General features: G+C 33.9%; 2 protein-coding genes across 4 annotated transcripts; both read right to left on the minus strand.

Moving 5' to 3' along the window:
• Window positions 1-24,013, minus strand: LOC111415900 (tyrosine-protein phosphatase non-receptor type 11-like). Of its 3 annotated transcripts, XM_023047784.2 has the most exons (6): window positions 23,900-24,013; window positions 23,674-23,796; window positions 23,394-23,588; window positions 5,839-6,004; window positions 5,596-5,772; window positions 1-1,352 (listed from the first exon to the last, which is right to left on the minus strand). In XM_023047784.2, the coding sequence occupies exons 1-6, from the start codon at window positions 23,911-23,913 to the stop codon at window positions 135-137; spliced, it is 1,893 nt and encodes a 630-aa protein (XP_022903552.1). In that variant the 5' UTR covers window positions 23,914-24,013; the 3' UTR covers window positions 1-134. The 3 variants fall into 3 exon arrangements, with proteins under 3 accessions (XP_022903552.1, XP_022903554.1, XP_022903553.1); XM_023047786.2 differs by lacking the exons at window positions 23,394-23,588; window positions 23,674-23,796; window positions 23,900-24,013 and adding an exon at window positions 12,097-12,347; XM_023047785.2 differs by lacking the exons at window positions 23,394-23,588; window positions 23,674-23,796; window positions 23,900-24,013 and adding an exon at window positions 6,875-7,051.
• A 93-nt stretch (window positions 24,014-24,106) lies between these two features.
• On the minus strand, window positions 24,107-24,503 carry LOC111415901 (uncharacterized). The gene has a single exon (XM_023047787.2). The coding sequence runs from the start codon at window positions 24,413-24,415 to the stop codon at window positions 24,182-24,184; it is 234 nt and encodes a 77-aa protein (XP_022903555.1). The 5' UTR covers window positions 24,416-24,503; the 3' UTR covers window positions 24,107-24,181.
• Between the last annotated feature and the right edge of the window lie 169 nt (window positions 24,504-24,672).

Below are 24,672 nucleotides of genomic sequence, written 5' to 3' on the forward strand. Positions count from 1 at the left end.
TTAAAATTTTCTTTCTTTTTATTTTATTTCTCGTAGTGGTAAAAATAAGAGATAGAAACAACACGTAGGTACAAAATAGCGAAAAGCCGTGTAATTCGTTTTCTTCATTAAAATCTCGCATAAATGGAAGAGGGTCATGTCTTTCTTGGTGGTGGTAAAGGTGTTGCACAAGGTGTTGGATTAACACCAGACGACAGCCTTCGTTCTCTAGTAGGAATGTTCTCATAAACGTTTGTTGTTTCTTCAACAACAGATCTTGTTATTGGTAAGTCCATAACAGGTCTTGGTGATTTTCTTGCACTTTCATTTCGAATTGAAGCGTAAGTTACACCTGGCGATCGTAGTGGTAAAGGCATTCCACTACCACCAGAATTAATGTTATTCATATCACTTGTATATCTTATATTTGTATATTCCCTCCCAAGTTGTAAAGATTTTTTATCAGCGTTCATTCTTTGAGTAAATGTTTCTATATGATGTTGAACAGCGAGATAAACAAATTTATATTGAGCTTCAGTTTGAACAAGTCCTGATCGCTGGGATCTAACCATTTGAACGGTTCGTTGTATGTCAATTTCACAATCTAAATTATGTTTTTCTAATTGATCCAAAATCATATCGATTACAATGAAGGTTCCGGTACGTCCAATTCCTGCAGAACAATGTACTAAGATAGCTCCTGGTGGAGTGTCGTTAGGTAATTCTTTTCGCATTGTTTCTTGTTGTTTATTCACTTCATGAAGGAAATTTAAAACGCATCCAGGATCCGCTGGTACTCCGTGGTCAGGCCATGCTTGAAAATGATAATGAAAAACTTTTCGGGGTTCCCCCTCACCATCCATGGTCACGCGAAATTCTCTCCGAGTATAATGCACAGTTGAAGATTCATCTAAATTATCGATTTTCGCTTTTCCAAATTCTTTGCTGGTATCGACATCCGGCCAATATTTAGCACATTTATTTTTACCCCTTTCAATTTCTTTGGTTGTCATGACTATTACCCGACAGTTTTCTTGCCAGACCATTTGCCAAAAATCCGCTATGGTACCAGGAAGACATCCTTGGGTTGCAATGTAAACTTTTCCATTTGGATCGGTATTTTCAGCGTTTGCATTCGAATCATCAGATTTCCACCGGATGTAATTCGCGTTTATATAATCCGAACCGGTTCCGTTCTTTAATTTTACCCGAGTTTCGTCGAAAGGGAGTATGTTTTTGTAACGGTTTTTGTTGCGATTTTCCATTTTTACACCTTCATTTCTTGATAGTAAATGTTTAAATTCTTGTTGTTGTAATGATTCGAATTCTTCCCAAAATCCAGCTTTTCCGGAACTGTTTGGACCATTTTCTTTCTATTTCATAAAAATTTTTAAATATTATTAATGACTCCTTATATACAAATGGAGATGAGATAACAGAGGATGAGGTGAAGGAAGTACTGGAGGGATTGAAGAAGGGCGAAGCAGACTGTCAAAAAAGGGGAACTATGAAAGAACTCGGAATGAACGTCGTATTCGGAAAAAGATAAAAATACCAAAGAAGTTCATTGCCATAGGAATAATACCAAAACAGAGTAGATGATATGGAGCTCAGTCGAATTTCCATCCTAAATTGAATGTATACAATATATCTGTGTCATCAGCATACTTGAACTCTAGCATTGAACCATGCAAAGATGAGAAGTGAAAATACAATAAAAAATGGGACCGAACACTGAACCTTGTTGACCCTAACACTTGACAAATCTGTTGTGAGTGGTTTTAAATTTAGCCATTTATACGCGTTGTCAAATCAAATCTCATCAGATCCACTACAACATTACAGAAACTGATATGGTGCAATAAAACCGGCAGATCGTCCTGATGAAGTATATAACTTTAAAACAGTTCAACAAGTCAAGAGCAGAAGCAGACTCATCATTATATATTCGAGTTATGTCATCCACGTCAACTAATGGGCTAGGCAAAATTATCTGCGGGAAACTAAAGTGTAATGGACCATCAATACCTTTGCACCGTTTTGCAAGTGGATTGTAGTGGAGAGAGTAGGACATACTTCCTCGCAGATTATTATTATATTATTTTAAGACTGCGTATTATTATTCCAGAGTACTCCACTCCATATAAGGACGTTGGCGTGAGTTCAAAGTCAAAGAAAACTGTATTCCCATACTTATTAAGCGTAATAAGTGATCTTTTATTTCTAACAGTAAGGCAGGAATGTCCGCTTAGTCCCACTCTGTTTGCTTTGTGTATTGCAGACATAGAAGATAAATCTTCCAAGGGACAGATGGCGGGGAGGTGATAGGAAGGAGGAAAGTGCAAGTACTTGCGTATGCCGACTACTTGGTAATTATCAAAGATGATGAAGTAAGAATGAAGACTGAATACGCATACTTGGGGTACAGATTTAGAGAAAATAACAAGGAAGGCAGACATATTAGAATGATGGCAGTGAAAACGAATAAGGTTATGGGACAAGTCTGGGGGGAAAGGACATTTAGGAGAGATGTGGGAAAAAGGGTAATATTTGACAGCTTGATAGAAAGCATTATGATGTATGGGGTGAAGATATGGGGTGAAGATATGGGGATGGAAGGAGCAAGGGGTGTTTGGGGTTGTGCAGACCAGGTACTTGAGGTGGATATAGAGTTTGGGTAGCGAGACGCCGGAGTATATAGTTAGAGAAGAAATGAAGATAGGTAAAGTAAGGATGGCAAAATCTTGGGGAAGTGCCACAGAGAGTTTGAGACAAGAAAGGTTCGTTATGGGCATCGTGTTAATGGAAGAGCTGAATAAGTGAAAACAGGAAGGATTGAGATGATTTTAGACAACTGGAGGACATTCCCACATCCCTATCCTTGGGATGTGGGAATGCAAGAGAGAAGGACCAAGAAAAGGGAGATTAGATATAATCCAAAATATGGGGAAATTGGTTTACCGAAGTACTTGATGTCAGAGGGAAATGAGGAGATGAAGAGGTGGTAAAAAGATTTAAGTGTGGTAACGAAGAGAGGGCTAATAGACACTACAGCGTTGCCATCCCTAGGATGGCAACTCTACCTTCAAGATCTAAGGATTTTTAACATCTTACAAAGAAGGATTTTTTCAAGTTTGTGAGAAAATCTATGGATTTTTTAGAAATTGGGAAAATTAACTATATTTTTACAGTAGAATTTGTATAATCCATAAAATCGTGCGTTCTGTAGTACTTGGTAGATGATGTGTCAAATGTCTGGAATATAGCCGATAACTTCGCCATTTGTGGTTTTAAAGAAAAATGTTTCAAATAAAAAATTCTTTATTAGTTATGGCGCATTTTTTATACTTGCTTCTTTACATTGTTCTTTGTTTCGTTGCTATGGCAACCAAGATTGTTATTTTAAATGGGATGCATATGTTTTTTTGCACATTTTAATAGAGAGGAAGATACAGAATACATTATTAATTATTCATAATTGTTGAAACTGTAATCTTTTTGACATTTAAAGTTATTTCGGCGCCTACTTTGTACTTAGCTGAATTAATACTTTCAAAAAACGTATATGTTTTCGATTTTTTTTCTTGTACAACCATATGATTTGATATGTTCATCAATAGCCGAGATACAGGAGGTGTCTGAAAACCGTAAATTTTGAAACACTCCCTGTATATCAAAAACGAAGTAGCTCAGGTTCGCGAAAGCCGCAACTTTATATCTTTCATAATAACTGAGATACCCTGCAAACCCATCGAAATTTGCACACCCTGTACATTTTCACGCTGACAAATGTGGAGACGCTTCAGGTAGCGTCTCCACATTTAGTGTGTTAACCTCTACTCTTTCCAATAGTTGATGATCGATCTGACCTATGTTTTGCTCCATCATTTGTCACAGTTCGGTTAGTGTACTAGATTTAGTTTCATATCCACGAGACTTTAGATACTCCCACAAGAAAAAAATCACACGTTGAAAGCTCTGGAAAGTGAGGGGGTCAATGCAATAGTTGTCTAACAGCAGCCATCGACACTCGGGCAGTATGGACCGTAGCTCCATCCTGTTGGAACCAAATATTTCGCAGATTGATTCGTCACCCGCTCAGCTCAATTCTTAAGAAGTTGTTCAACATATTCATGTAACGATCAGCTGTCACGGTCACACGATGACCATTTTCTTCAAAAAAGTAGGGCCCTATGACGCCTATGAAGTTTCGACGATTCACAACACCATTAAGATGAAAATGGGCCTCGTCGCTCATTATCAAAATCACATGAGGCTCATCTTCCAAAAATTGAAGCATCGCTTCAAGAAAAGCTGCACGTTGTGGATAGTTGCCCTCAAGCGACGCAGAACTACCATTTTATAGGGGTGAAAACGTAAATCTTGATGGAGAATTCGCCGTAGTGAAGTGTCGGATATTCGTAATGCTGCAGATTGCCGATGAGCTGAGCGCCCTGGACTATGTAACATAGCTTGCCTTACACGTTTCACGTTCTCCGGGATTCGAGCTGTGCGACGTGGTCCAGGTGGTTTTTTTTTATTAAACTGCCTCCACTACGAAAGGCATTCGGTATGTCTCCATGGCGAGGAACGTTAAACCTTGGACGAAAGAGCAATTGAACTTTCGTGACTAATTCGTCGCTCCTCCCAACACTGTCATACACGAAAACGCGATGCTGCACAGCGGCATGATTGAAATTAAATAACCATGCACAACTGCAAGGTCAGGGAAGGGCGCCGACGGCCTCGGCTCGCCTTTTCGATCCCTTCCGGTTTCCTATCTCAAAAACATGCGTTTCCCGTGGCGCACCCTGTATTTAGGCGAAATTGTTAATGCATGTTTCAAAAATAATAGGCATGAATTAGGCCCAGAAAGATTACTACGTTTTCGTAAAAGATGTTTAAAATTTTTAATAGAAGGTTGCTCACAAATTTTTAAAAGATTTTACCCAAACTGTAAATCAAATCCGAGGTGATTCCAAAAAAACATGATTCCGTTACTCCCCTGACTAATGATTTTCCAAATTTAATTCATCAAGATCAGTTGAATGTTTTTGACCAAGAATGCCAACATTTGAGGAATATGGATTTACCCCATTTATCAGATTAGATAGACTTTTGGCAAAAAATATCAGAATTGGAAACAAGTGATGGTACTGCACTATGTAAAACATTGTGCAATTTTATATTTAACCTGTTTTGTTTACCACAATCGAGTGCCACTGTTGAAATGGTGTTCTCACAAACAAATTTAAATAAAACCAAAATGCGTAATAGACTTTCCACAGAAAGACAGAAGTGCGCAGGAAGAATTGTTTTGCAAAGCTATAATTTCAATGTAAAGATTCTTCTTCCCAGTGATTATGTTTGCTATCAGAACTTCCATTTGACATTTATGATAGCAAATATAGTCTTAATAACTAAGTTATGGATTTCTAAGGAGATTTTGGGTTATAGCCTATGGATTTCAAAAAATCATCTCGAAATGCTTAGAAATTGAATAGAGGATGAGGAGAAGAGGTGTAGACTGTGTAAAGAGAACTGGAAGTCTACACCATCTGCTGGTAGAGTGTGATGAGTTCGAAATGAGGTGATGAATTGGAGGCGTATTCTTACTTGTAATTGTTTCACTCTACTATGAATACCGGTTGCGTTAATTCTGGTTGCATTAAAAGGTTGTTTAAGATGTACAACAGTTCCGGAAGTTTCCACCATTGGATTTTTTCTATAATGTTCTATTAAATCACTTAAACTATCGAATTTTTGTCCACCACCGACATCATATCTTTGATCCTTAAATAAAAAAAAAATATATATAAATACAAATTAACATAAAAATACAAAAAAATCGAAACTTACTGCTGTACACCTTATGATAACATGAGTAACTTTATCATCAGTTCTAACAGATAAAACAAAATCGCCTGGCTTCGATTGACTTTCTCTAACTAAGAAACTACCATTTTTTCCTTTATCCAAAATGAGTTTTTCGGCGTCTTTTCCAGAAAGATGACCATGGAACCACCTGTAAAAAAAAAGTTGCATATATATCTTTTTCTAGTCATAAATGAATTGCGTCAATATAAATGGAACAACTTAATTTAGAAACCAAATCGTATTTCTCGCCTCCAAGTCTATAAAAGAACCATACAAACCATTCGGTTACATAAATCCATATTTTTACAATAACAAGCTTGTTATGTTATTCATGCATCGTGACTCCACCGCAGAACACCACAGGACGATTATACAACATCACGCATAATTCAAGTAAATACATTAAAATACACAACGGGAAAATTAAGTTCAAATTGTTTTATTTTTGTTTTAACAATAAAAAAAAGTACAGAATTCGTGCGAGACCGTTTTATTGTGGTTTAATTTAAAACAGTCCTTGATTTTTTTTTGTAATCTACGGAATACGTGCTCTACGTGCAAATGGAAACAGTTTTCGTAACAGAGCGTGTGTAAAAAAGTCATTCAACGAAACAATTAACATTAGAATAACCAGAGGTTTATTACGGTTACACGAAATTAGTAGATCGTGTGAAGGAAAAAAATGTGTTACGATTTCACGTGTTGTCTAAATTAAAATATTAATTAAAAAAAGAATACAATAGATAATTCAATTTATTTAAAAATAAATTAAAAAGTACTAAATCAAATTTAACTTATCGACCATAAATAACTAGATAATTACTAATTACCATATTCTTTCAACTTTTGTATTGACATCAATATGATTTACAATTCAACCCACGTAATGTTATTGAAAACTTTCTGCGCACGTTGTTTCAATAAAAGTCTTTGATTTGGCGGTCATTTTATACGCGGTACGATTATTAAAGAACCCATTCCAGAACATTTCTTCGTTTAACCAAAAATTTAAACTTACTTGAATAAAATTAAAGCTTTCCTAAGTTCTTGTAAAGCCGTTGAAATAATAATTTGAGCCGCGGGAATCGCTAAAATTGACGCGTCAACTGGTAAAACGTCTTTTGACATGTCTTTAATTTTTTTTTTGACGGATTCTTTTACGAAAAAGAAGCGGTAAACGCAACAAGTACCAGAAACCAACTGTCGAAACGTCGAGAACCAAACAAAACCCCAACCGCGCACCTTCCACTCTCGTCTTTCTCCGATTGCCCGGAGGCCTTCTTATGCGAGAACGACCGTGATACACTAACGACGACGAGGACGTAGAAGGAAAACGAAGGAATCTCGGACCACGCGAGACTCCGCAGATGGTGATTGCGCTTAATACGGAGGTCCGCGTGTTATGACCAGCGCATTTTTTATTAATAACATTGGAATTCTTTCAATAAAATTTTTATGAATCAATGAAATTCTTTGAAACTGAAATAGATAAATTTATACATTTATCGTCTTTAAAAATGAGAAATTTGAAATATTTGGAAATGATTTCATAACTAAGAAATTTTATATACAGACTATTATTAAAGTCATAATAACAGTTTTGCAATGTCAACTAATTATGCATAATTTTTAATGAATTAGCAATGTTTAAATTATTCTATTAGATAGCAAATAGTCCAACGAGGCTTTGATTTGGATACGCACTTAGTGCACTTAGTCGCGGCTGAGGCAAATTGAGAGTTGCCTCGACCGGATTGATTGCTGGTAAAAACCCCTTATTCAAAGTATGTCTTTGTCTAACTAAAAGAAATCTATATATCGTCTCTTTCTAATGCAGCTTATTCCAATGCTTTCGTTAACTAAACTATTTCGAATTATTAAGCTTGATACGCCAATTAAAGACAACTGCATAATACGATAAGCTTGCAATCAGCTAATCCAATTAATTTGATAAATTAGGTTGTTTCTATAATCTGTTATTTTTTAGCTTGTTTTTGACTGTATATTTTATAAAAATCTTATATTACGATCTTCAAAACAGAAATCATGCTGCTAATTCTGCATTATATGCCGCTATAATTGACTTTTATAATTGTAGATACAAAAAAATAAAGAACTGTAAAAACATCGAAGGTTTTGCAATTTGTTGGATAATAATAGGTTTACTTTTCGGGAACACTTTCTGTATCAAGGCGACAAAAATGTTATTATACTAAGACTAATTGCATGTATACAAAAACTGCTCATAATGCGACTTCTATCCTCATAATATCATCTTATGTACCAATTTAAAGCAAGATAGTCGGAAGCTAGTTTTCTGCTGAGAAAAAGGATTACGAATTTCAAGGTTTTAGCAAACTGTGTCTAGTCCAGCCGTTTTTTACGTTATCAAAGGTTGAATACAACGCAGCTACAAGACTACCTAGAGTTAAACAATGCTTGAGTCGAAGATAGGAAGCTCATATTTAATAAATGGTAACAAGGGTGGAAAGAAGATGAAAAAGCAAGGTGGAGAAGTCAGTTTCTATGTGATGTATTTCCTGCCAAGGTATTGTTATTTTAACAAATATTTGTTAAAAATGAGAAAAACTAAGGACCAGGTTTGACCATATGGAAACATACTCCATGATGATGCCTTCTTTTGCCTTTGTTCAATGGTCCACTACTGGCAATACTCATTATTATCTCTGAATAATATACAAAATACTTTAGGCATAAGAACGATGGAGGAGAATCAATACAATAACCACATAGTAGATATCTTAAAGCAACAAAAAGGAGCCATGATGAAACCAACCTTGTTATAAGCCAAAGAACAAGGATGGGAGAAGAACAAGATGATTCATCATACTTGCAGGAAGTTCCACTTCAGATCCATGATTAAATAATACAGGTCATGAAAGTAGAACAAAAAAGATGCATCTGCATAAAACAGTATATATCCTAACATTGATATATGAGGCGGAAACCTGACCAGAAGGGATAGAGTGAGAAATACAACTACAAGTCATCACAACCTATAGGATCTATTGTAAATTAAGCCCTCCAAAGATTTAGGGCAAATGTAGGTTCTTGATGAAACTTAGTATGGCTCCAAGGTCTTGTTGTTATGTAATTATGTTTCTTTATGCCGGTAGGAATCAGGCAAATTTTACAGAAAATGTTGTGTTTTAGGCGACGCATTCACACAGTATATGTTCAGCAGTTTCTGACTCATCGTTGCAACCTCGATAAGTTTGATCCTCAGCTTGCCCAATATGGAAGAGGTGTTATTTTAGGGGCGCATCCTTAAATAGCGACCTTAAATCCCCTTTGCTGAGGTATAAAACCTCATTGGTTTTGTTTTGCGACGGAGTTATCATACTAGGGATAGATACTTTTGTGAAAAGTATACAAAACAAACAGTTGCAGTGTTTCATAGGGTCACGTGATCCACATGGATGATAAGAGGCTCCCAAAGAGGACGATGGACGCAAGAGGAGAAGGGATGAGGGGAAAGGGGAGACCCAGAACGAAGTGGCTGAGCAGCATTGAGTCGCAATTCAGCAAAGGGACACTGGTGAAATAAAGAGGATGGTACTGAATAGAAAAGATAGTACCAAAATGGATCTAGAACCTGACGCCGTAAAGTATAAGGGAAAAGGCAGAGAAGAAGAAGGATTTTATGAAACATCGGTGATTGCAGATCTTGAATGGGAACAGTCATTCAGATAATGACAACTTGCTGAAATTGACCAGCGATGCTCTCGTTTCAGAAAAGTTAATGCTTTCTGACAAAATAAAATTATCACCAAATTTTCCGGAAAAAGAAAATTTTTTGTCACACGTATATGATTGACAAGACCATGTACAAAACTTTATATCTCTATCTCTAATCATGTTTCTGTCAAAATCTATTTAGTTTTTTCTTAAGCTAGCGTTAGTAATCTTATCATTCCTCGTAAATCGCTTTACGCTTCTTAGATATTTCATTTCCACAGCCTGCAATTTACTCTTCACCATTAAACCCTCACCTTGTCTAATAATAGACCTTCCTTTGTTACAAATCCGTGTGACTTTAAGCTTTTATAGACTACCGCATTAATATTAGTTTCATATATCATTTTATACTCTTCAGTATTTCTTTTTTAATTCCTCTTCCCTGCAATATTTACCGTAGTTTCTCATTATTAGCCCGTTCTTATCTTTCACTGCTTTACTACCGTAGATATTTAATTTTCTGCAAGATTTTAACATCTTGAAACACATCTTTTCATTTTGTTTGTTGTAGTTTCTTTTCATTCTTTCTCCGCAGTTAATAATTGACGTTCAATTTCAATCCATTTTGATTACTTTTGACGTAATAATTCGTCTTGCTTTACTAGATGTACTATTCTATCATTAGCCCACATTGATTTCTGCCTTTTTTTCGATGGGCTTTCCACCTTTAACTTTTTGTAACATAAAGGTGTTTTTCCTTAACACGCAAATCATATCGAATGTCAGAAATATTATTCGCGATATCATGGCTCGTTAGCAAAGATCAGCACAATATGTATGTTTTTCAATACAAATTAAATGCCAAAGTAATCTTTAAAAGTGGGCAAGCACATAAAGACAAACTCCAGCGAACAAAATAGTCAACACATTGACATGAACCTCAAATCCGATCACAAAATATTTAACACATTGCATTAATGTCCTAGATTGACTTTTAATGTTAGCCGTTTAGGTTCTACTTTGCCGTTTTCTTTATCTTTAGCTCCAAGTCTTGCTTCTTTAATGTTATATTTTTAATTTTTAGATCTTTTTCGGTTCTACTAGAATTTCTAAATTTTATTTATTGTCCGTTTTAGATTACTTTTTAACTTTAAATTCAACAGCTTGATTTATTATTCTTGTAAGGCACAAGATGCATTCTCTTGAATTACTTGTTACAGATGTTGGCCATTTTAGGTGCATTATTTTTTTTATACATATTACGAAGAAGCAAAATTTTGATAGCTATCTCCACTATGGAAATATTGCTTCTTCTCTATTGCTATTATCTTCTAAGATGTCGCAGCCCGCTCTGAGAGGGTAAGGAACAACACTTAATTGCAACAACTCAAAGACATTTTCTTCGAAAGTTTGAAAAAGTATAATGATTGGACTTTCGCCACCACTCCTTTCACTTTTTATATTTAGTTTTTAACACCTATAAGGTGACAAAACACTACAATAGTAAAACACCTAGAGATAGCGATCTCATCATGTCTATAATGTTGCTTGAAGGAATACAATTGTGTTAATAGCCATATCAAAAGTCACCTTATAAACTTATCGGATGTTTTATGGATAAGAGAACAAAACCACCCTAATTAAAGCAATTTTACAAATTCAGTCCAATACGTGCGTTTAGACAATAATCAGAAATCTATTAACATCACATAACACAAAATTATGTCTGAAGTGTTTTCATTGTTGCGTTGAATTTCGAGGTGGTGATGGAAAAGACAAGGAGAGTAAAGTTGATGTGCTTCAAAGTTGCCACTTCACAAAAAAAAGACAAAGATATTCGTAGTATTCAACTCAGTCATCTTGACTTCTTTATTTTGAACGTTACGTTTGAAGGAATTTTTACTTTTTTTACTAGAGAACCCCAGGAAGTAGTATTACCACATTAAGAACACTGTTTCGAAGACTTTGAGCACGTTTCTACTTTATTAAACATTTTAAGATCAACTTGTAATGCGCATATGGCAAAGCTGCATAGCGTTTTTGGGTATCAGAAAATTTAAACCGGTCTAAGTCTGATATAGCGAATAGCCTTGATACAACAAGGGATTGATTAACGACTTTATATTTATGAACTTTTCTCCTTAAAATTATGTAAGAAATAAAATCTGCCCGCAGCGTTTAAACCTGTCATTATAAATCATCCTGTATTTGAATTTGCGATAAGTACATGCCTAAGATCAAGAATTATTTTTCTTCCCAATGAAGGATAACAGAAAAATAATCCAATCTTTCATCGATTATGACTTTATGTTAGCATTAAAAATTAAGAAGTTAATGATATCATAAAAGATAGTGTTTTATGAACTTTTTTAAAATTTTATTTAACATCACTTTCTTTAGTGTTAACCATTTTAATAAAATTGTTCGATAACAACACTCTAATTGATTTCAAAAACAATTAGAATCTCGACATCAAAAAAAAAAAGAAAAGTTCTTATATAACTTAAAGTTAAAATTATACATGAATATTGAAAAAAATACCTTGAAAGAAGTCTGCAACATTCTTTAATAACTTTGAATTTTCCACGACAACCATCTCCTCCACTTCCCTTTCTTTTCGAACTCGTCATTATGACACCAAAAAAAACCAAAAAGACCAGAAAAAAAAAGTCGCTCGTTTCTTTTTGCCAAAGAAAAAAAAATCGATAAAAATCTTGAAGCACGCGATAGCTGTTTCGGCCTCCACAAGAAGTGGCAACACCAGACCGAAGCACTCTTCTCGCCTCCGCGATTAACTGAATCGGAACGAAGACGGCGGTTACTTTTTAAAAGCCGTCGACTACTGTCATCTGCATTATTACTGCTTATCGCTCACGCGACAAGGACAAAAACGCGCAAACGCTTAAAGAGAACATGAGACGAGAACAGACGGGATATTCCAAAGCTACACGCTGATGAGTAGCAGTGGAAGTGGAAAAACAATGAAGCATCAACGGATATGCAAAATTAAGAGCGGGTTTGGTAGATACCAAACGTAGGGTTAAATTTGATGAGCTCGCTTGACGTCAATGATCCATTTTCAACGTGTAATTAGAGTACTTGGTGTGAATAAATGATGATTGCTTTAGTAAATAAAGGTGGAAATTGGCAGTGTTGGTAAATAAGGTGGTATCAGGACCGGATAAAATGTTTACCCGACTCCTCAGAAGCTTATTATGTTAATTATGGAATCAATTTTGTTATTCTGTATTTGGATTATTTGTTAGCTTAACTTTGGTAAAATAATAAACCGATAAGTGTTACTATAATGAGACCATTTTTGGTCTCAATCAATACATAAATATTTACTTTTTACACATTGTATTTTCTTCTCTTCAAAAGTGAAAAAAAAAAAGGAAAATTTGCTCACATAGCATCAATTATAATTGCCTAATTGTCTTACCACACGGATTTTGAATTATATCAGATTTGTTATCACCTACTGTACATTATTCATCCTTATTAAAGTTCTTTTAATTTCGAAATTTCTGTGAGTCACGCATTTTTGTAATATATTTTTATATTTCTCATATCGGTGTAATAGCAGATAAGTCCGCGATAATTAAAATAAAACCAAATATTTTTTAAATCAATGTTTTTTAGGTCAACTAAGGAAGATTCAACTCAACCACAATGTGCCTTCAAATAATTAAACTATTTTCAAGACAGGAACATTCTGCTAGGCCTACCTACGACATACTTAAATTTCAATGTTTCTGGTGAAATTGTTTTCGAGAAAAAAACTTGGTTGGCCGACTTGACAATTAATCAAGAGATGACTAATGTGGTGTAATATATCAGGATCCTTTTCGCGAGGACAAAAATAAAATGACGCGAAAATGAACATCATACAACAACTTTCTGGTGTAAAGGTAGAACATAAAACTTGTGATGCAATAACAAACATAAGTTATAATACAAAGACACTGCTACAAATCACAATTGAACTGGACTTTTGAGAAGTTCATAGATAATTTTGAATATCGTTGAATAATGCGTCACTATTTTTTTACGGTGTCACTGTAAAAAAGAACTTTTGGAACAATTTGGAACGCAGAGTTAAAATGTACACCACCAGAAGTTTCTAAACGTTTATTATTATATTTGAAGAATAATAGGGCTTATTCTTTTTTATCAATAATGATTTTCATAACACTTTGTGCTTAAAACATAAAAATATTTAGACTGCTTATTACAACATATTTGGAATAAAATGTCCGATGTCAACAAGTTACTGAAAATGACGTTAAAAATCAGGTTTAGAGAGATAGCTTACGTATGTAATGTCCATATTACCACTAATATAGACTCTATGTCAGTTTTTGTGCAATTTTTCATGAAATTAACTTAAACTATTGATCGCAGAAGAAAAAATACGAGAGATGAGAGCAGATCGTAAGTTGTTAATTGGAAAATAATCCTCAGTAGGGAAAAGCAGACAATATAACGATTATGAATAAAAAGAATTATTAGATGGAAACAAATTTAATACAAGATGAAATAAAAATTATGCTAGATAAAAGTAAATAGATGCTAGACTATGGGCCGGTTGTACAATATACCGCTAAACTTCCCGACAGCGTTATCTGGCAGATAAGTGAGGCAGAATAACTTATCGGAGTTAAAATATAATAGATATTAAATGGAAAAGTTAATGACGTGACTCTAGATGGAAGAAAATATTAGAAAAAAATATAAAATGCCGAATGGAATCGTTATGCAAGACGGAATCAAAACGATACTAGATGGAAACAAGATAATCCAGGATCCTAGAAGGAAAAATATGTAAACCCTCTGGTAACACACAACAATTACACTGAAGTTATGTACAAAATATTTTTGGACTATTTCCCTGATGTATCCGATCTATATAGATTATTTTATCCAAGGAAACTTCTAAGGTACTTCTAAATATCTGAATAGCGAAGAGAACTGGATAAACTCTCTGCCATAAGAGACTCATTTCGAAAGATATAGCATCAAGGTCTACAATTAAAGATTAATGGGTAAACAATCTGTGCTGACAGTGCATAATAAATTGCTTATTAATAAGAATAATAATATTTATTAACCCCATATTATGCATAGAAAAAAGGAGGGTAATACAAAAAAATGTAAACTGTTTTTCATGCCCAAATCATTATGTCAGTTTGTGTCTATTACCTACAACTAAGAGGTTGCACTGAAAAAAAATCATATCAATATTATATAAAAGTTGTAGAATAAGGTAGTAAGGAATATTGTAGATGCGCCTTGGTATATAAGAAATAGCAACCTCAACGGAGATCTTGGGGTAGTTACTACGAAAGAAGAAATTCAGAAGTACACTCAACGGCACAAAGACAAGTCTTGGACAACAGCTAGCTAGTACGTAGACTTCAAAGAACCAAACCGTTCGAGTTGATGTAATGCGATGCTGTGAAAATAGTTTTTATTAGTTCGGGATCGCAATGTATGCAATCAGGAAACTAGAAAAACCATGGAAGTCTTGTGTAATTTTAAATTTAGAAAAGTTAGGTTAGAGAAAAATTGCTAGTTAATCAGACTAGTTGTAATATCATACATTTTTAAAATAGATTTATGAAGTCGTTTAGTTTGTCTGTTCCATATTTAGTAAGTTGTTTAGGTACATTCCCTTTGTCAGGGTCCCCAAATAAATCAATAAATACGGAATTATTATATTATCATATACAGTAGATGTAAGAACTACACACACATCCCATTTAGGGATTTATGCAGCAAATTGCAGTATCTTGCCAAGTAGCAATTCGACAGCAGACGTTATCATAAGAATGAGCAATGATATCTCGGAAATATAGCGAAATGTTATCATGGATGGATGATGTTGAAATCTTAACTTAAAGATCGTCTACTCTTAATTAATACTTTTCATTTTTATTGCTCTTATATTATTCTTCTGTTAAACATGGGTAGTCTCGCAGCCATAGGGCAAAATTGGTCTACATACCACATATTTTATATGCGCTTATTTTACTTGCTGCTGTCACTTTTTTTCATTTTCAAGAATTTCTTGCTCGAGCTGTAATAGAACCGGTTAAGTTTCTCTATTGGGTTGTTAATTTCAGTTTGCTGTCTAAACGGTTTACTTGTGCTATCGCTTGACCATCTAGTTACTTCGCTACTATTGCTATGTTATCGGCGAAAGCGAATTCAGAAGCTTTCAATGGCGTCAGATTTCTTCTGATATTCAGTTGTTGCTTAAGTCCTGATATCGAGTTGTATTGTACAGTTTGGTTATCAACCTTACAAGTTCTTACAAGTTTTCTCTATATCGATAAAAGTTAGATAATATATTTTTTGTTATTCCAACAGTTGCGGTTCTTTAAATATTCTTAGCCTCTTTTCATGCTAAAGTAAGGTTGTATATGTTTACAGTGAGCTGCAAAGTTAATTTTTATTTCTATGTCAAACTAACATAAATTGATTAACGGTATATACGGGGTAAGTCAGAAAGAATGGAATATCTAAACTGAAGATATTAGACACCAATAAATATTTCGATTTAACTTAACATTCCTTTACGCCAATATTGCTGGTACAGAAGATGTCCAAAATTGTCCAAAGCAGCAGTAACTAGTAGCTATGACAAAACATCAAAGCTTTCTAAAACACCATTGCTTGTCTTGAAATAGTTCTTAGCGGTTTAAGAACTGGTTGGCAACTCGGTTTAGATTAACCATGTCAAGAAATGTCCTCACATTTCAGCAGATTTGTTTGTAATATTCGACATATTGGAACTATTAAACAGAGTTCACGAATTAACCTAATATTTATTCTAATATTTTCCCCGTAGAAAGGAAAATTTTATTATCCACACAGTTTAAGTCAGCAAGCTAAGTAGAACGTAAGTATAACTATTCCTCAACCAGCATAAAAAGCACGCAACATCAGCTTGTTTAAAAAAAAATCTTTTAAAAATATCGACTGTAAACTGTATCTTATTTTTCATTATATCCATCATTAATAAATACTGTCCGTAATATAATATTTATGATAAACATAAATTTATTCGTAATACATTCAATTTCAATATAAGCAATCTTCTAGAACACATGTAAGAATTATTTTGCGTTGTATTAAATATTATGATATCCAACATCAAACGTTTGGTTGATGATAAACTAGTAACTATTCGGAATTTTATCGTGAAAATAGTTGTTCAATTATTCAAGCCTATAATAATAATAAATCGAAACTTTTAGGTTACAATGTTATGTACCGTTGTATTGGCGAATTTTACATCGTACGAGATATAGATGGAATCCATTTACCATTAAAGCGATAGTATGGAGTTGTTATAATTTCACATTTAACTTCAAGTGTATAATTAATTCCTAAGGGAGTTATTAGAACCATACAATTATTATAATCGATAACTCCTTGTAGCAGCATTCGATTTTCCGTATTTCTACCCAATACTGTATACTACATTCAATGCTGATTGGTGTAGAAAATAAAATCTGTATCTTGTGGAAATAAATGCTTGATTTGATATTGTATAATGATTTTATGGTTGTCCAACTTTGTGATATTGTTTAAGAACAATATCACAAGGACTGTATTCTTCGAATTTATACAATTATTTATAAGAAAGCCTAAACATGATCTCAAGATATTTATGGGTACCACAACTTTCTTACTTTTATAGACCTCTAATTTCATAATAAAATCGGACCTGTTTGATTAATAATCTTCTACTAATACGTTACGCTTCATCAGTTTCTTTAATAGATAATTAGATGTATCATCCTATAATTAATATTACTTCTTAGTTTGTTGGATCGCTATATTTAGACATACCATTAGTTCACTCGTATCATTAATGCTAACCAGATTGTTTGTAGATCTAATGTGTTAGACAGCTTAAGACACATTTCCGTTTCTGATATTTTTTAACTGTATCTTTTTTATATACATTACTTTGCGTGAAGGTTAACAGGATAATCTCACTGCAGGCTTCAACAGCCTGCAACTTATCATACAATCAATCCCATCTACCTTGATATCGTCCTTTCATCATCTTAAAGTCGTGATAAAAACTCTAATAACCAATTTCGGTTTAACGCATTTAACTCCGGTTCATCGTTTTGTATATTAATTAAAGAAATCAAAATTTAATGACGAAGTTTATTATTAAATCAAGATCTGTGCAACATATGTTTCGATTCAACACTGAATCGTCTTCAGACACGACGTCATATCCGATTTTATTAGGTGGGTTTTATATAACAATTTCGTTCTAAGGAACATTAACAAAATAAAAATTCCTCTTCTATTTATAACTTGCAAATTAACATCAAAATCTCAGAACGATCAGAAAAAACATCAAATTAACACTGTAATAGGACACTTAATAAAAATTCTGTTCTGATCGTTCTGAGATTTTGATGTTATTTTGCAAGTTATAAATAGAACAGGAATTTTTATTTTGTTTATGTTACCGAAATCCGACCCTGTTTAACAAAAAATTTGTGTTATTCATTCAAATAAAAAAAATGCGTACTATTTCCTATAATTTTTCTTTAAACATAAAATGAAAAATACAAAAGGTATGCACAAGTAAAAATTCTTCCTTGAATGTTATTTTTTTTCTTTTTCTTTAAAAGGATGACACATAACATTAACATCAACACAATGTCTCTATACTTTAAGGTCAACCGTAGGTGAACCATCGCGACATTGACACCATCAGTTTATAAAAAATCTGCACACTCACTCTGTATAATACAAAAAACGGGGAGAAATAACTCAACAAATAACCCGAACGACCCATCAAATTGGTATCACTTAAGGTTACATTTTTATTTTTGTAATAAACCTGAAAATAATTCTAAAATATATTAAAAAAATAAAATAAAACGAAATCGTTTTTTTTTAAACCTTCAGAGGTTCATTCGCATTCAAGTATCATACTCAACGAGTCATGGTAAATGTCTGTTAGGAAGTCGTTTTGCGTTCGCTTCCTTCCTTCCTACACACTCGTGACTCATTCTCGTTCGTTACGAATTACCTCACCAAAATGGGATTTTATCCAAATGTAAATTATGTTTCGCTTTTTTTGCTTTTAGTTACACGAAATGTCCCAGTTATAATAAATGAAGGTTTTTTAAGCAATAATTTTTCGTGGTGACAACAGGTGCGTGTTTAATGTAACCTTTTAACATTGGGATTTTTTTTTAAATACATGTGGTTTACTAAATATTGTAAATTACATTTTTTATAATACACCATTTTAACGTAAAAAGAATAATCATTCAAATTGCACAATTCTAATTCATCGATTAAAAAACAAATCCAATTTTGACGTTCTAATCCAACAAAAATTAAAGATAATTTTGCGTGATAAGGAGTTAAAATTATGTGCCCGTAGAATTTTTTCATTATCTAATGGTTTCGTGATAAAGCAACGAAACAAAATTGTTAAACTCTTCGCTTTTGTAATTGGGTATTTTTATAAATGACCTGAAATATTTTTGATAAGAACTTGACACGTGTAACAAACTTAAGCGGAAATTAAGGGGGAAATAGATATTAAAGCAAAATTCTAAGTATTTCCGGAGTAATAGCCGCTTTCCTTGAAGCGCATTTTTTGCTAATTTTTTAAAAAAGGGTAACCCTCAAAGTATTCCTACAATATCTGGTTATGAACCGATATATAAGAAAATTACACAAGCTTGGAAGGAAAGGAAATTTGACAGATGCTCTAATAAGAAAACTGACCACATATTATGGCCTGGCTACTCTTGGAATCTCCATGGAATCACCTTTGCCCATCTTTGTCATCTGGAATCATGGAAAATTTCTACGAAACAGTAATATTTCCTGGATGTTTTAACCATTAGGAAGACAGAACCAGAAACATTCACGTTTAGCCATGTTAAGAAACGCAAGGGTAAACTCGAATGTTTCTAGTTCTAACACTAGGATCCTCCTGGTAGCATCACTGCATCTGTGGCTTCCACTACTCGTATGGGGCAAGCGAAATCACCAACTAAATGGCACTCCAACGGCCCTGTCAAAACTGTCGTGTCGTGGCTAAGGACTTGCATGGAAGGGTAACGGCGCCAGCTGCTGTTTACAGCACCTATTATACCTTGTGCTGGAGTACAGTACAGAGGATCTTGACTTAACCGCGTGGATTGAGAAGAGACAACCTCATTAAAAACCCCAAAGTTGTTGTCTGTTAGCATTGGCCAAGAGGATAATACTTGGTTCCTAATAACCCGACTCTGGAAGAAGTCGTGGACCTTCTTTCCCTAGCTACTCGTGAGATCCATATGCAACATAGTAAGGTACTAGAGGTTGATGCAACTCCAAGCGCATCAAGGCAGAAATCGCCTGCAATAAGTTGAAGCTCCTTCACAGCAAGCAGTGTTTCTACAACAGACACCCTAAAGCTACAGATAAGCATTAGAAGAAGCTCAGTGATGCCGGACGCAAAAGACTTAAGTGACTGCTCAAACAAGGGATGAATTCTGAGGAAACACAAGCTAAGGCTTAGCATTCCCAGCAGAAGCAATCGCGGGAACAAAAGCCTACAATTGCTTTTCACGCAAAAAGATGGGAATTGCAGATTGCCTATTTCCGGGGGCGAACCTCACCATAGTTAGTTATTCAAGACGTAATCATCTCAAGAATAATGGAGCTCAGCGAGGGGCACGAAGGTGAAATTATGCCTAATTGGAACCACCTTTAAAGCGTGTTAGCTGGTGGTCAACTGCTCAAACCAGGAGCATCAGCGGACTGGCTAAAAAAGTCTGAAGACGCAAACTTTCTTCTTCTAGATTCTAGACCTAGTGTTAATAAAGTTCTAGTATTAATTGTTATTCAGCGCTTGATTGGTGTAGCATTTAATGAATTAATTGAATATTGTTATTGACAAAGAAGCCAAAATATACGCCGATAAGATGGAAGAACACCGAATTATTCGAGAAGAGCGATGTAACGAATCGCTATCCATAAAATCTCGGAAAGGAATGAAAGAACAGCTAGCGATAGAAAGTTCATGTTATGAAGAAACGGAAGGTTTACTGGATGGTCGTAGAATTGCAGACTAGCAGCTAAGTCATCGGATATTGAAAAAATCAGTTTTTACTATTTAAAACTTTAAACGCAATTTTCTCAAAACTACGTTTTTGCAACTCATGAACGCGATATCTCATAAACTACCCGACCGATCTTCCTGAAATTTGCTACACATACAGTGCATTTCTAACATTGCTAATTTTAGACATGTTTTAAAGAGCCACTTGCTTGCCCTTCAGCTGGCTATTTCCTGATTCTTTGTCTTTCTCTTTTTTCCTCTCTTCAACTGCTCTCACTTGTTGGCACCTGATATCCGGCAGATTCTTTTGATCTCTTTTAGCCGCTCTCTCTCTCTTTTCGTGTCTTTTCTTTGTTTTTCTCTTTTTCTTGCTTAATCTTATTTGGTGATAAATGTTAATAATATCTAATTATCACTACTTGCCATATTCAGTAAATATTATTTTTGTTTGTTCTGTTGGGTCATTTGGCAGAGATCGCTTGTGCGATAAAATGATCCATTTGCTGATACTACTCATACTGCTTATACTGTTTAAGTTTAAGTTTATCCATTGCTAGAGTAACAATCGACAATGGAATTTTATGTATATATCTTTGTATTCTTATTTGTGGCAATCCTCCGACTTAACACCACTGGATTATTTCTTATGGGGATATTTAAAATGTAAAATTTACGTGAATAGGCCACAAAACATACAAGAACTAAAGGATCCAATCACAGAAGAAATAGCGCTTATATCACCAGAAACCATTCGAAATGTTCTGTTTTCAGAGACAAGTAAATGATATTGAAAAATTCCTTAGATGTTTTTTATTTTAGTTTTATTTTGTTTCACATTTATTGTTCTTTCATGGTACTCTCATTTATTGAGGGTATAAAAATTATAAATCGGAATTTCTAAGCAATTACATTTACAAACCTAGGTATACAAATATATCACTGAATAAGGGCCGGTTGTACAATATACCGATAAATCTACCTGATAACTATCCGGCCGATAAACTTATCGGGAAGATAAAGATATTCGCTCTTGTACAAACTGTTTTTGTCGGTAGGATTGTTGTCGACGAAACAAGAGTCGGTTGATAGTAGTTTTTCCCCATATCTAGTGATTTGTGCCGTAGGTTGGTAACGCTAACGTCTTTGTTTGAAGTTGAATTATGATTTTGACAATAATTGTTTACAAATAACCTTACAAATAATAAGGTTAACGGTTAATGTTATAAGTTAACCTATGATGTGAGCAAACAAAGTTTTTATATAAAAATCTTGGTAACCATAAATATCTAGCGGATAACTGTCTTATCGGCACCCACCACTGAGTACCCGATAAGTTATCCTGCCGATAATCTCACCGACAAAAATATCCGTACATTGTAATACAGTACAAACTAACTTATCGGCCAGATAACGCTGTCGGGAAGTTAATCGGTATATTGTATAACGGCCCTAAGTAATAAAAATATCTCTTATAAAATTTAAAAATATACAGTGTCTCATTTAAAAAAAAGGTTTTATAATTTTATCTCAGAAACTATAAATTTGACAACATTGTCGATAGAAAATTTGAATTTGCAAGATTATGTAACTTATACTCACAAATTTATCTTTAAATTGATCAAGCTGTTAAAAAGATTTCTTCGTGTTTCAATACATTACGCGCGCACTGTATAAATAGTAATATTGTTTTCAATTTAAATGTATTCCCAAGTAATTCAAACTGAAAAAAATTCTAGGTCTCCAAAGCGAAGCATCTGAAATATTTTCTATAAAACTTTACACGTGTAATAAGCTTAAGCGGAAATTAATATAACTTATAATTGAACAAAAAATGAAAGAGGAAGTCAATTCATAAGCAACATTTTTAGATTTTTAAGTACCCCAAAGACAATGAGGTATAGATTCGTGAGCTCAATGGTTCACGATTGACCCATTGTTTCGTTAAAAAAAAAAAGACGTAATTATTTGTCAGACGGAATTAACAACGCAATGCGAACGCCATGAATTATTTATAAAAAATTTAATGTAACTTCTAAGAGCCAATTCCTTTCTGCTAGACTTGGCCTTGAAGCGATGCGACATTTTTTTCAATGCATCTCGATCACGTAGCCCCCAGGCGACTGTCAATTGTCACGTTAACATTCTTTTTTAAGGATACCCATGAATAGTTCCTGTATTTTTTTTTTTATAATCATGCATCTACCTTTTTAGAAAGAGTACTGACCTTTAGAAGGTGCATGGATTAACCCAACCCAAAAATAAAACAACATTTTTAAGATAATATTGTTAATGTTAATAATGAATTCATGTTATTTAAGTTTTGATCTTAGAAACATGTATCATCAGCCTTAAAGATCTGTTGTAGACTGATAGATAACATTATCAAACTTCACAGTGCAGTCCAATGCTCTTAAGGAACATTAATACTTTGCTCAGGTAAAAAGTCATTCAGATTCCAAAAATCAAAAAATTAACAGCAGGGGAGTGTCATAAAACATGTACAATGGTCTCCTTGTCTGTAATTAATAGTGCCCAATAAAGACACCCATTAGAACCTTAATGCTGCTACAAGCAAGTCCTAAAATATTCCCAAGTTTGATGGTGGCAATATTAAATTGTTACATTATTAGTCTCAAAATAACTCTTTACTGACGCTCCAAATACAACAATAATCAAGCTTTACAAAACCAAGCCTAAGCAAGCATTAATTTATTTATAACAAAACTATTCTTACCTTTCAGTTGTTGGATCAGCACAATTTAACGGATGTTTCAATTCAATTATTCCCCCATTCTTTTCTTTCAAATAACCCTGATTTTCCATGTAATGCTGTACAAGTTCTGAAAGTGTTGCAAATTTCTCGCCCCCATAAAGATCATAAAAATCACCGGAATTTTGAATTTTAATATGCATAACTTCCGCATTTCGTCTAAAACAACAAAAATAACAGCATCAATATTTACTTTACTCAAATTATAACCTATAAATGGTTCGAATAAAAACTTGTTACTTACAAAACAGAGAGAGTAAAGTCGCCCCGATTCGATGAACTGGGTCTGGCAAGAAAACTACCCTCAATGCCACGTTCTTGTAAAAGGGCTTCCGCTTCCACGCCGTTTATTGTTGGCCAAAACCACCTGGAAAAGATTAAAAGGTGATTTAAAATTGAAATGAAAAGGTAAAATGCTTTAAAAAAAAAGTGTTTTTTGTATGATAAGTAATAAGTGGTGAGTTAGTTACCTTCTTGAAGTCATTTTTAGTAATACGCCCTAGTAACTCGGTAGAAATGCAGGGAAATTCTTACAATGTACAGCATAACATGGCCGCCATATTGTTTTTACATACACATACACTTGCAAGTTGTGACCTTATAAAAAATGTCCCTTTAAATGAACTATTTAAAAAAACATTTTTTAAATACCTCTATCATTAAAAAAAATTAAAACATTATAACATAAACTTGTATTTATTTACTACCGTTAGTTTTTCTAAGTTACAAAATAACACATAAATTAAACGTTTTTACATCTTAATTTCCAAAGCGGAATCTTTTAAAACGTCCGAAGCCCCTTCCGCTAACAAATTTTGCTTCTCTAATAATTCCTTTTGTTTCGCCGCCGGTCTTAATTCCGCAAAATATCTGTACCATCTCATTCCTAAATGGCCCACGCCGTACAATGTTATTGCCACACAAGTTATTACAAAACCTTTATGTAATCGATCTACTATTATACTTCTCGACGGCGTTTTCTTCATTTTAATTTCGTTATTCTTTAACAAAAACGTTGAAAATTTAATCTCAATTTAAGTCCTAACCTCACATTACTTTTATTTTGACATTTAAATAATAAGGTGATAAAGAAGATTTCTGTTTTAGATAAGACTTGCGATTTATTAGATAAATATAGGATCAATTTTTGTATCGGATTTTCGCCAATACAAGGGATTAGTATATTGAATATTTAAAAGAATAACAATATTAATTAATTAATCACATTTGTAATTTATATCCA

This window comes from Onthophagus taurus, chromosome 6 (genome assembly GCF_036711975.1).
Source record: "Onthophagus taurus isolate NC chromosome 6, IU_Otau_3.0, whole genome shotgun sequence".
Classification (NCBI taxonomy): domain Eukaryota; kingdom Metazoa; phylum Arthropoda; class Insecta; order Coleoptera; family Scarabaeidae; genus Onthophagus; species Onthophagus taurus.

Bases quoted from the DNA above. Each gene is read 5' to 3' on its own strand.
- LOC111415900 (XM_023047784.2), bottom strand. The intron at 5,773-5,838 runs GTAAGTTTCGAT...TTTTTATTTAAG, and splicing joins TTATCATAAGGTGTACAGCA to GATCAAAGATATGATGTCGG. The intron at 1,353-5,595 runs GTAAGAATACGC...TTTATGAAATAG, and splicing joins GTAGAGTGAAACAATTACAA to AAAGAAAATGGTCCAAACAG.
- LOC111415901 (XM_023047787.2), bottom strand. From the start codon at position 24,415: ATGAAGAAAACGCCGTCGAGAAGTATAATAGTAGATCGATTACATAAA.